The 13,004-nt window shown below is 38.7% G+C and overlaps 1 protein-coding gene across 1 annotated transcript in view; it reads left to right on the top strand.

The window, feature by feature from the left end:
* Window positions 1–1,730: 1,730 nt before the first annotated feature.
* Window positions 1,731–13,004, top strand: part of ACVR2A (activin A receptor type 2A) — an 87,267-nt gene continuing 75,993 nt past the window's right edge. The window contains exon 1 of the mRNA XM_012744775.3: window positions 1,731–1,904. Within this exon, the coding sequence (XP_012600229.1) occupies window positions 1,850–1,904 (55 nt within the window). The 5' untranslated portion in view covers window positions 1,731–1,849. The remainder of the gene's footprint in view (window positions 1,905–13,004) is intronic.

A 13,004-nucleotide genomic window follows, 5' to 3' on the forward strand; every position in this document is an offset into this window, starting at 1 on the left:
TATTAAGCATTTCTGTGCTAGACACTTCTGGTTGCTGGGATAGAATAGGGGAAAAACTAAGATTTGTACCTTCACGACGGTCGTTAAAGTGTGGTAAAAGACAGAGCTAGTACCTTTAATGGTCTCTAGTTTGTATTCTGTAGCCAACTTTGAATACAGCAAATACCGAGTGCTCCTTGAGGTAGGGATCCTATTTTTACATGTCGGATCCCATTCCGTGCCTAGCACAGCACCTTGTAAGCAATCAACAGGGATTAAGTGGTAAAAATAGGCCCTGGAAGAGCTAAAATCCAAAAAAGTAAACACTTGTCTGACCATCAAATATGTCGGTCGAAATTCCCAATTTTTTCTTCACAACGAGCAATAAACCAATATTTGCTAACCTATTACGTGCAAAACAGTTTTCAACACAACGCTTTGTGTATAAGAGGGACGGTGGGAACGGATTCAAATGGCACATCGTGATAGGCGGCGCGAACATCCTGACCAGGTGGACAGCCCTTCCTCCGTGAGGTTTTCCTTTTTGTTTTCTTTCTTTCTTTTTAGCGGAAAGAGAAAACTCTCCTGCAGAAGCCGCGGCGGTGGGACGCAGCGCTAATCTAGGGTCGCAGACATCAGCTCGCGCGGGCCGCTCGGCGGGCGCGGCGGAACGGCTCCCGCCCGGGGCTCCCACGGCTCGGCGCCCGGAGCCTCAGAGCGGACGAAGCGTCCCCCCAGAGGAAGGGCTGGGAGCCGCAGACGCCCCTCCGAGGAGTCGCCGGCCACTCGCCCCACCTCGGGGTCCTGTTCCTTTCGGGCTTTCTCTGACTATTCGGGCGGGCGCGATTTGGAAACCAGGCGTGCCGGGGCCCCGACTGCGTCCCCTCGCCCCGCCACAGCCTCGCCACAGCTCAGGGACTTTGAGGCGCCCGCGCCCCTTTGTCGCGGGATCTCTCGACCAAGCAGGCCGGACGCCCAGGCCTCGCGGTATCGAGTCTCCGTCCGCCCCGCCTCCTCGCCCTCCAGTCGGCCCCGCCCTCACTCTCACCCCTCCCCCGCTCCCGCCTCGCTTCCCCGGCAATCTCCTCGCGCTCCCGGCCCGGCACGCGCGCTGCGCCCGGCCGCCGCCGCCGCCGCCGCTACCGCCGCCGCCGAGCGTTCCTCCGCTGCGCCGGGCTTCCAGCTCGGGCCGGAACCGGAAGTCTGGGGGGCGGGGCCCGGCGGAGGCCAGGAGACCGAAAACGCGGCCGAGCCCGGAGCCCGGAGCCGGAGCCAGAGCCTGGACCAGAACTTGGCCGCCGCCTGCCTGCACCGCCGCCGCCCGCCGCCCGCCTCCCCTTCCCCGAGCTGCCGTCGCCGCCTCGGCCGCCACCTCCGCCAGCTCGGCCGCCAGTGGTCCGCGGACTTTGGGTGTCCGGGTTGAAGGTCGGTCCGGACGTCGGACCCAGCTCGGTTCTCGGACTGTCTGGGCGGCAGCGGCCGCCGCCGCCGCCGCCTCCTCGTCGCCTCAGCCTGGCGTTTTGTTCCGAGAGACCCCAGAGGCGAGCAGAGCTGACAGTGATTTTGACAGTGATTTAAACCCGCTTTTGTTGTTGTGGGCTTTTCGTTGTTTGGTTTTGTGTGTTGTGCGTGTGTGTGGCGGTTTTTCCCCCGTGGTGCATTTTATTTTTTATTGTTGTGCTCTTTTTTTCTTCCTTTTTTTTTTTTTAAAAAAAAAACACCTCGTGAACGTTTTTTTTTTTTTTGGTCGGGTCTTCCGAATATGTTTTATGACGGTTGATTTTACACCAGGAGGTTTGTCTCCGAGGAAGACCTAGGGAACTGGATATCTAGCGAGAACTTCCTACGGATTCCCCGGCGCCTCGGGAAAATGGGAGCTGCTGCAAAGTTGGCGTTCGCCGTCTTTCTTATCTCTTGTTCTTCAGGTAGGTGCAGCGAGCGCGGCGCGGTGGGGCTGCCGCTGCGGCCGCGGCCGCCGCTGCCGGGGCCACGCTTGTTGTTGGGTCGGTGAGCTCCAGTGGAACCTGGGGAGGCTGCCCCACACCCCGAGCCCCTCGCCTGCCGCCCCCCGGGTCTGATTGTGATCTGGAAACCTCCATGAATGTTTCTCCTTTCGAGTTGGGTTGGCGAGCTGATAAGAGTGAGTGCTGTGTTGTGGAAGTGAGAAAGTCATGGTTTGTGGCCATAACACTGGATGACAGCGCTGGTTGGGTTGCAATTAAGCCACAAATACCACAAGTGACAATTTATGCAAAGGTTGAAAACTGAAAGGAGTGTTCCGAAATGTCATCATTTAGTGTGGGCTCCTCCAAAACAAGGGTTGCTTTCGTCGTCTTTTAATTAGTGCTTCACCGGTGAATATCACGACATAGATCAAGTCAGTTGCTACTTAATTTTGACTGTGAGAAGCAATGCATCCTATCATCAATTCAGTCTGGGTCTCCCTTCACGTTTTCTTCAACTTCAGTGTCCAACAGTGTTAAAAATAGTTGTTAAGAGTGTTAACTATAACCCAGGGCAGAAGAGGTATGCCGCTTGTGTGTTGGTAATGTGCTGGCTTTCAACCACCATTTGTGTTTCGGGCATAGATTTTGCTTACCTGCGGAATACTTATTTTAAACGCTTTGTATTGAAGCATTGTTTTCGGTTTAGAATTGCCCATGTGAAATTGTTCTTATTGTTAAATATGGTATACTCATAATATAGGTTTTAGCCCAAGGTTGGAGGAATATTCTGGCCATTTTATATTTGAAAATTTTGATTTTGTGAGAACGTTCTGTGGTTGCAACCAGTGGTTGGAAAAACTAGTCTTTTGTATTTGGAATTTTATAAATAAATACTGCATCTAGCTCAAAGGTGTGCGAATGTACATAACAGGAGAGTTACTTCCATAGATGAAAGAATTTAAAAGTCTCAGTGGATCTATTTATCATAAAATTTAATATTCAGTTACGAGGTTGTGACATAGAATTATAGGGGGGAAAACGAATTGACAGGTTTCATGGCCATGTCTTTATCTTGTTTGCTACAAGGAAATTAGAGGGTGGTAGTCGTCTTTGTGTACCTTTGTGTGATGTGCGTGTGTGTATGTGTGTGTGTGTTTGTGTCCGTTTTCCCCACCCCCCTTTTTAATAGAATCTTTTGTAATGTATAGAATTTTGCTGAATGGTACATTTCCTTGTGGTTAATAAATGGATAAAGTCTAGTCTTATGTCTGTAGTGGTATTGATCAGTTCCGGGTGGGCTGAATGTGTTGTGAAATGGCGATCATTGCCAGAGATTAACCAAAAGAATCATGTCTGTTTAAATGGAAGAAGGAACATGCTTAAGGCAGGCTGACAGTTCTTTTTGTGCAGGGTTTGGGGAGGAAGCTAAACAATGGTGTGTCTGAAATGAATGAAGGCCTTGATAACATTAAACCTCTTGCTTTTGTGACATGACTTAACCATGTAGTTTTTATCTTTCCAGTAGTACTCTCTTTCTCTGCCCCTATATGCTCTGGCTGGTGAACTCCTCTTGTTTAAATCCCTTGTTCTGATCTCCTGCCCTTGAGGAGGGGCATCATGGCCACTGACCAAGGAATTGTGGACATTATTCCCTCCCAAACCCACCTGGATCACATTAATTGGTAAAGGAGGTTATTCTTGAGCGGTCTCAAGGTATTACTTCTGGAAAAGCAGGCTGTTGCTACAGATCTTACAGCTTCCTCTGCTTGGTTTGGTAGTAAAAAGAACTAAGCATTAGTTTCTGTGGGATTATTTTCATTGGGCCCAGATTATTTTCACTGGTCCAGGAAGTTAATAGCTAATATTTTGAAATAAAGTAATTTTGTTGCTATAGAGCATATAGGTATTCCACATCTATTAACTAATATTAAGTATTGTTGTATAGGCTTTTTTAAAGAACCATTTTTTAGTTGAGCTAAAATATGTGATTCTATTGAAGATAATTGAAGTAAGTAATCTTAAAGGCCTTAATCCATATTTATACATGAAGATTTTTAGTACTTAAAATGTCTGATTTTTTAAAGGGCTTTTGTTATGAATCAAATGCACTCTAAAAAGGGTTATTGTGTTTCTCCAACTAATTGATTTTTCTATGTAATATGTAATCTGGCAGGCTGAAAGCATTAGAGTGGCTATTTTTATGAGAATTTAAAAATTTCTCAAGTTGTCAGTTGTGTTTCTAGATATTTGATTTTTAAAAAATTTAAACCAAATGGGAAACAGCAATAAAGAACAGTTTTATTCCAGGTATTTAGGATGGATGTTTACTGTTTCCTTTACTATTTTGTGGAATTTGATTTTTCAATTTCCATCCCATGGTATGTATTCTGGAGACTGATTACTCAGACTATTCCTGTAGGATATGACCAAGTGTATAATTTCCTCCTGTCTTTCATTCCAGGGAAACATTTTGAGTTTTGCCCTTACCCTGGAATGCCTTCAGTTCCCTCTGATTTTGAATCTTTTCGTTCCTCTTATCTCTCCTCAGAGTCTGTTTCAAAACACAGATCTTCACAGGTTTTTCTTTTTAAAGCATGGTGGTTAATTTGTATCTTTTCCCAGAGTTTGTCAAAGTCTGAGGATGAGTGTAATACTTGCCCTAGTACTCAGGTTTATCCTACCTAGAGTGGTGTAGCTGTTGTGGTAGTTGAGTTGTATTGAAGTAGATTGAGAATTCCTTTGGATTCTGTGATACCTATATAGCAGTATGGTCAATATATCTGATAAAATAAGAAATGGCTAAAACTATTTTCATAATAATACTAAGATGTTATTTGCCTTTTTCACTCTTATTATCTCCCAAGGGTACAGTGAGTGTTCCAAGCCTATGTGACGTATGATATCGTAACAAATTCAGTGTATTAGCACATATGAGAAATGGCTGGACATTAAAGAGATTTGTAAAATTGTGAAAAAAAAAATGAAGTAATTGTGTTGCATTTCCTTTAGTTCAGCTAGGCAATTTGTGTGTGTGTGTGTGTGTGTGTGTGTGTGTGTGTGTGTATGTGTATGAGAGAGAGAATGAGAATTTGTGGTTGGAGGGAGAGTTACCAGTACAGAGAATCTTCTGGGACTCTTCTGACCTTTGACTAACAAGTGATAGATATTAGATACTTTGTTTTCTGAAAGGCAGAATCTCTTAAATATTATCTGTGATCAAATTCAAATATAATATATTGAAACATGCAGAGAAGAAGAGAAATAAAACTACCCTTTCCCACCATTCATTTTTAATTTTTTTTCTGTTTGTGACCTAAGTCAATAGTTCTTAAGCTGGGATGATTTTTGCCTTCCCCAAACCTCCACCAAACGGATATTTGGAGACATTTTTGGAGATAGTGGAGAGGGGCAGGTGTGCTAGTGGCATCTAGTGGGTAGAGGGCAGGGATGCTGCTAATCATCCTTCAATGCACAGGACAGCTTTCCACAACAAAGAATTATCTGGCTCAAAATGTCAGTAGTGTTGAGGTTGTGAAACTGTTTTATACTTTTAATTTTTAAGAGCGTTGGTATATAAGTAAAAGGACTCTGCTTCCCCTCCCCCAAAGTCAGTAATCTAAATTTTATGAGTACATTGTATTGATGATCTCCAGGTGACCTTGTATTGACATTTTTCATTTTTTCATTATCCTTTAAAAGTAGAACATGATTAAGTTAGAGAAACTGACTATAGGTGTGCACATTCTTTCATCCTATTATACTTTAATAAAAATATTTTGTTGACTGTTAGGAATAAACTCTCTAATAACTTGTTTTGATAGAGTGCTCAGGAAGACTGCATGTTCATTACTATGATGAATGATTGGTCAAGGTATCAAGTTTATTTGCTTTAGATCCAATTTCTTTTTTGCCATAATTTTCTTCTTTAAGGATATTTCTTCTTATCCTTATTGAAATCATTGTGCTGCATGGTGGTGGTGTGTGTGTGTTTCAGATACCTGAACGTTTTGTAAATATCATATGAAAGAAATATGTTCACTATTATATGTTCCCTGAATGGATTCAAGGTAGAAATTTGTTTTTTCTTTAAAGTATATTTCTTTTGTCTAGCTAACTTTAGTATCAATTAAAAGTGATTTCTTAATTGAATAATTTTCTTGAGAATCATTAGCTGGGTTTTGGTTACCGTTTGACTCATTTAGGATACAGTAAGTAATATTTTAAGATCTTACAGACCCTTGCCTTTTTTAAGGTTAAATCTTGACTGTAATTAATAAGTGCTTGCCTGGTTTTGAACTCTGGTTTTAAGGAAGTTAATCCAGCCAGTCAAGATAAGAATTACAGTGAAACTCTTAGCAAATTAAGTAGCACTACACTATTAAGAGGAAAATTCTGAAGTTACTCCCACAAAAAGTAGGTGAATAAATTTCATACCATCTCTGTAACATACCTCCCATACTCTCCTCTCTGGTGATGCTGACATTTTCATCTTTTGGGTTCATTAGGCTCACTTTTTGTGAGAAGTAAAGCATAAATAAACCAAGTGAGATTTTAATAATCTCTAAATTGTTCATTTAGATTCTAAGACTTTATTTCGTTGCATTTTTACTTTTGTAAATACTATTCTTATTTTCTCATCTTTGATGTTCCATAAATCTGTGATTTAAATTTGTCTTTTCATGTTCTCTTATGTTGCCACTTGCATAGTGTCTCTCAGATCATAGGTAAGATTAGTTAGCAGTGTTGGATACTAGGGTCACTGGTACGCCTTCACTTTTTGCTCTCTGTTCTATAACTCATCATTTCTTTCATTCCCTTTCATTATAGTTCCCTTTCCACTTTCCTCCTTTCTCTATACCCTTTTCTTCCTCTTCCCCTTTTGTATTTCTATACTGTAGGCTACTTGCTTGGGAAAATTCAATTGCTAAACATCAAGGGTGGCTCAACAGGGATCACCTATGGTTTAAGTGAAAATGGATTGAATTTAGAATACTTGAGAATTGACCAGATAGTCTTTTCTACTGTTCTTTCATTTGCTGATTTCTGGACTACTACATAAATGCTTGGGAGTATTGTTACTCTCTTGGAATCAGATGGCTTGAACTTTATTTCGATTGCTCTTTTTTTTTTTTTTTTACGTTAGGATTTTCCTTAACTCTTTGTTGTTTACAAAAAGTCTCTCTTTTATTATTATTTATTCATCATTCAAAATCAGACCAGACCTGAGAGCATATTTATTGCTGCTGATAGGACCACATTAGACTTCCTCTGTGGTAGATTTAATTCTGTTAGGTCATAACAATCATGTCTAGACAGAACATTGATTTCAAATTGACTATTGAACATGAAAGTTCCAGGAATAGTGTATAGAGGAAGGAGAAGGAAAGTCAAGAAGGTAAGAAAACTGCTGTAGATATCAATTGATTTTTTTTCAGTTATTTCCATCTAGATTTCTGTCAGTCAATTTCATATACCCAATACATCTAGTGGTCAGGTTTTGTTTAATAAAGGGACTTAGAGGAAATATGTTGTTGTCTTTAAGGTTGGATTTCTCGAACTGTTAGAATGTGGGCCTAAGGGGAAAAACTTGGGAGGTTCATATGGATGGTGACCAAGAATGTGGTCATGTTGATTAGTAGACTTGGGTTCTGGTGCCAGTGCTGCCACTATCTAGCTCATCTATCATTTTTTTTAATGATTATTATAATACCTTTCTAGCTAAGACTAGCTAGTTCTCTGTCACTACTTTCTCTTCTTTTCAGGCCATTCATATCGCTGCCAGAGTGACCACATTAAAAATAAATCTGAATATATTACTCTTGATTAAAATCTTTCACTGACTGTGAGTTGCCTTTAGCATGTAATCTAATGTCTTAGAATAGCATACAAGGTCCTTAATCATTTGGTTCCTGACTGTTTTCTCTAACCTCTTGGTGTAGTGGTTAAGAGTATAAACTCTGGAATTAGACTGTCTTGGTTTAAATTGTGGTTTCACAACTTAACCTTGGTCAAGTCATGTTCTTTTGTGTGCCTCAGTTTTCTCATCTACAAAATGGAGATATTAATGGCACCTACCTCAGAGAATGAAGATTAAACAGCACATAAATGCCAGGTATTCTGCTGCAGCTCCTCCTTAGTGTGAGTGCTATTATATTTTCCAGCCATACAAACTTGACTTGCAGCTTCCTGAATGTGTCATCCTTTATTATATATTAGTATGGTGCCTTTGTACATTATTTCTTCCTCCTTTACCTGGTTAACTCCTTGTTGCTTATAAGACTGAGAAGTGTCACCTCTTTAGAAACATTTTCTGTGCCATCCAACCCAGATTGAGTAGTTGCTTTCTGTTCATCTAACACCTTATAAGTAACCTTGATGTCAGTAATTATTGCAGACATTTACTTGCCTATTTCCACTTTTGACTGTACAAATGTTTACTTTCCTGTTTCCATTCTTTGGAGACATCTTTCCTTTATCTATAGACTCATTTCTAGTACCTGGCACACAATTGGTACTCAGCTTATGTTTATTGAATGAATGAAATAAAATCGTTTCACTTCTCTGGTCCAGAGTTTTCTTCTTATGTATTGAAGTGATGAACTTGGATTAGATGATTTGTGAATTTTTTCCCTACTCTAAAAACTTTATGATTCTATAATTTTAAGGTTAGAGTTCAATAAAAACATTAAGAAAAAATGATTTTGCTGGCTGTTTTACTATGTGTAAGTTCTGTTCTTTAAAAATTTTTTAAAAAATTAAAATAGTTTGAATTATATAGATTTAGAAGGCATTTTACATATCTCCAATTCCATGGCTTTCATACTTTTTTTGATCATAACCCACAATAAGATTTACACATTCTATCATGACTTAGTTCTCATGTAGTAGTGGTGGTTGTGTGTGTGTATGTATCAGAAATAAAAGTTTCACAAACTATTTACTCTTACTGTGTGCACTTATTTATTTTTATGTTCTGTTTCACTCAAAAATGTTGATTATGACCCATTGATTGATTAAGTGACCAACTATTGAATTGTAAATGCCTAAAAAATACTTGTCTAGTTCAACAATCCCCTATTCTCTCTACCAGATACTCTCAGTGGAGAAGGAAACTAAAAGTGCACTGAAAAATATGGTCATTGGTTAATCTACAATAGAGAATGCATGCGTGCCTAGGTACAGAATATATGGAAAACTCATCCCAAGGGAGACCATGGATCTGCCCAGACTAAGCTCTTCTCTCTTTTGGACTAGTTGGATAAATTAAGTACACATGAAGATCCTGAAACAAAATTAGATTTTAATTTTGGGGAGTTCAGAATTTTTAATTTAGGAATGACTTGCTGGAGGAGAGATCTTAACACTAGGAAAAAAAATCTTAGCAGGAGGTTAAAAATATATTAATTTTCAACTTAATATGAAGGAAAGGCACAAAGTAGCATCAGAAACACAAAGGGAATTTGGAAATAAACTTGACCATGGATGGAAGGAAAGTTGGGTTGGAGAAATTTTGACTAAATCCAAGGAAGAGATTTATGTGATGAAGAAATGTTCATAATTGCTTGAAGAAGTAGGACAATCTCAGTTTGAGGGGTTTAAATCCAGATGAAAAGTAATTATTAATAAAACTGAGAAGAGATAGGAGTGAATGATGCAGATCCTAATGTATGTCCCCAATACATATATGTAAAATATGAGACAGAAAAGCAACTTGAAGATTAAGGTAGAATGATAGCACTACTAAATAAAATTGGTAAGTAATGAGCCAGAAGAAAATAGAAAGTGCTTTCATAACTGAAGAAGTTTACAGATAGTATGGATTTAAATGATAAGCATGAATGAAAATACAGACACAGATTTAGAAAAATAAAAGAGTACATAAAAAACATTAGAGCACGTAATATTCTCTTACAGGGGCCAACATTGTGTGATGGATATGTCTCCTTTGTGATGTCTAGTTAAAGAATTCTGGGCATTAGTGGCTCAGTATGTTGTTTGGGTTTGAATAGTGGTCAAATTTCAGTAATTACAGTGTTTATTCATACTGGTCATCAGATTATATTCTTTGGCATCTATGTGAGGCATTTTCCTTACAGTAAGTTGTACTTTTCTAAAGAGGTAAATTTAGATACTTTTTTGAATTTGGTATATGCTATTCATGCCTGAAGCTTAAAGCTTTCAATAACCATTCTTTTAGACTATATAGATGCAGTTTTTCTTTTTTTGGGTGTCTGTAGTCACACTGGGAATCACTTTATTCCCTAATGTTGCTGAAGGAAATAAATGTAAAGCAAGAAGATAGTTACTAGATTGGAAGGATTGGCTATACGTGTGGGAAGGGGTTGCCTTTTAAAAGATTTTTAAAACTAATCAAGTCTTTATGTAGTATAATAAAAATAAGAATCTATTTATAAAGCTCAGAGGGAGAATTTATCCTATTTTTGATTATTAACTTTAAAATTTATATTTTATAGAAATGAGACCATTATTAGGAAAAATTTGTTGTTCTTCACATCTTTATGACTATATGTGATAAATCAAGCTTGTTCCAGGGCATTATTTCAAGAAAGGGGAATGGGCAAGTTATGAGATCTTGGCAAGTTTCTAAAACTCTAAGATTAATTTTTTAAGTTTGTAAATCAAGATGTTATTAAATGAAATGATATGCCATGTAACACAGTAGCTGGTCCAGAGTAAATCTTCCATACATATGTTAGTTTTTAATCTATCTGTAAGTGTCATTTAAAAGGGTGTAGTATGTAAAACATTAAAAAATATACATTCAGTTCTTGGGATATTTTTAAATTTGCAGATAAATAAATTACTTATCAGTTAATGTGAAATAATATTTAGACTAAATGATCCAGCCAAAGAAAATATCATTATAGAGTGCCAGATAGGTGCCAGGAAATATCTAGAACATGCAGATATCATGATTATTTACAAAGAGTTCTTTAAGGTATCGTTGTTCTAGCATGCACTAAAAAGAAACATTGGAGTAAATCTTCATCTCTATTTGTTGGAATTTAAAATATTTTTCTTAGACAACTTAAACTTTAAGTGTTTTGAAATATTTTATGTAGAATTAAAATTTTGAAGAATCTCAAGTCTGCTTTTCTGTATCAGCTCCTTTAAGCTTTGAAAACACAGCCTTTCAAGCAATGATATCAATATTTTGAATGTGGTATAATACTTTGGACTAAAACTTAAGAGTCATTCAGATTTCCACTTTCCTCTTTGACCTTTGACAACTATTAAAACCTCGCTTTACTCATCCCTAAATTAAAGAGGATGAAATAGGTATTCATTCATTTAACAAATTGATATTGAACTACATGCTAGGCACTATGCTAAGTGCTTGGGATACAGCAGTGTGTACAAGACATGTGATTATGCTTTCTGGAACATATAATCATAAAATAGTCAAATAGTCAAATTACAAATTGTCATATGTGCTATGACAGAAATTGAGTGCTGAGAGGATCACTGTTTGGTTCACATCACATATCACAATCTCTATTTATTTTATTAATCCACCTATTTATTTGTCTTTTCCACTAAAGTGTAAGTTTTGTGAGGGGAGGTATCTCACTTGTTCATCACAGTACTCCTAGGGCATGGCACAATTTTTGGCACAGAGCAGAAGCTCATTATCTGGTCATTAAATATGAAATGTCCGATTCTGAATTGAAAGTGTAGTTTATTATATCTCAAACAAGAAGGAGTACAATTAAAGTATGTACCTAAACTGTCTACACAGTTTTGCCATCTTAATGGTAGCTTGTTTATGCCAGCAGTGAAGAAGCTTAGAGAACTTGGTGAGAATTGAATATTTTTCCTTGCAAGAAGTGGTTCAAAGCCTGGAAGAAGTGGTAGTCAGTTGGTGCAAGGTCTGGTGAATGTGGTGGATGACAGGGAGTTTCCAAGTCCAGCCTCTGTAGTTTGAGCAGCATTGTTTGTGCAACATGTGGTTCAGTGTAGTCTTGCAAGAGGATTAGCCTGTCTCTGTTGACCAACCACGGCTGCTTAATCACAAGCATCCTTATCGTTTCTTCTGATTAGTTGCAGTAGACATCTGCTGTAATCAATTTAACAGGTTTCATGAAGCTATAGTGGATAATACCAGTGCTGGACCACCAAACAGACACTGTTAGCTTTTTTGGAAGAATATTTGGTTTTGTACTGTTTGGGTGGTTCACCTTTATCCAACCATTGTGCCAAACACTGTGGTTGTCAAAAAGAATCTATTTTTCATCACGTAACAATTATGGTGTAGAAATGGTTCACCTTTATGTCATGACAGCAAAGAAAGGCAAGCTTCCAGATGATTTCTCTTTTGACACTCATTAAATTCATGGGGAATCCATCTATCCAGCTTTAACTTGCCAATTTGTCTTAAATGGTCCAATACTGTTGGAATAGTAATGTCAATCCATGCTGCTAATTCACTTGTAGGTTGAGATGGATTCGCTCCCACTACAGTTTTCATTTCATCATTATCCACCTTGGTCTCAGGTTGCCCACGTTGCTCATTTTCAAGATTAACATCACCAGAACCGAACTTCTCAAACCATCACCTTGTTGTCCGTTCATTAGCCACATCCTTCCAAAACACTTCATTGATATTTTGAGCAGTCTTTGCTGCATTGGTTCCAGGACAGAACTGATATTTGAAAATAACACGAGTTTTTGTCTTATCCATGGTTTCACAAAAATTGCTCTAAAAAAAATTTGAAAGATAATCACAAGCCAAACCATGCATTTGAAAGAATGAGGATCTACCTTCACAATAAAAATAAATCAAGAAGTGTCAAAGTGAAATGTCAGAGATACCAACTGTCAAACTTAGTACTAAGGAAACTGGACATTTTATACTTAATAACCTATTATTTAACTGGCTGCCCAAATAAATGAATGTAGGGATGGGACTGGAGAGATAGGGACAAGATCTTGCAGGTCTTTAATAGTGGAAGGAGTTAGAATAAAATGCATAGGGCAGTGGGAAGCAAAGAGTTTTAAGGAGGAGCTGGATCTGGGTTGTGTGTTAAGATCACTTTGGCAGCTATCTGAAAAACATGT

The sequence above is a fragment of the Microcebus murinus genome, chromosome 8, assembly GCF_040939455.1.
Source record: "Microcebus murinus isolate Inina chromosome 8, M.murinus_Inina_mat1.0, whole genome shotgun sequence".
In the NCBI taxonomy this organism is placed as follows: Eukaryota; Metazoa; Chordata; class Mammalia; order Primates; family Cheirogaleidae; genus Microcebus; species Microcebus murinus.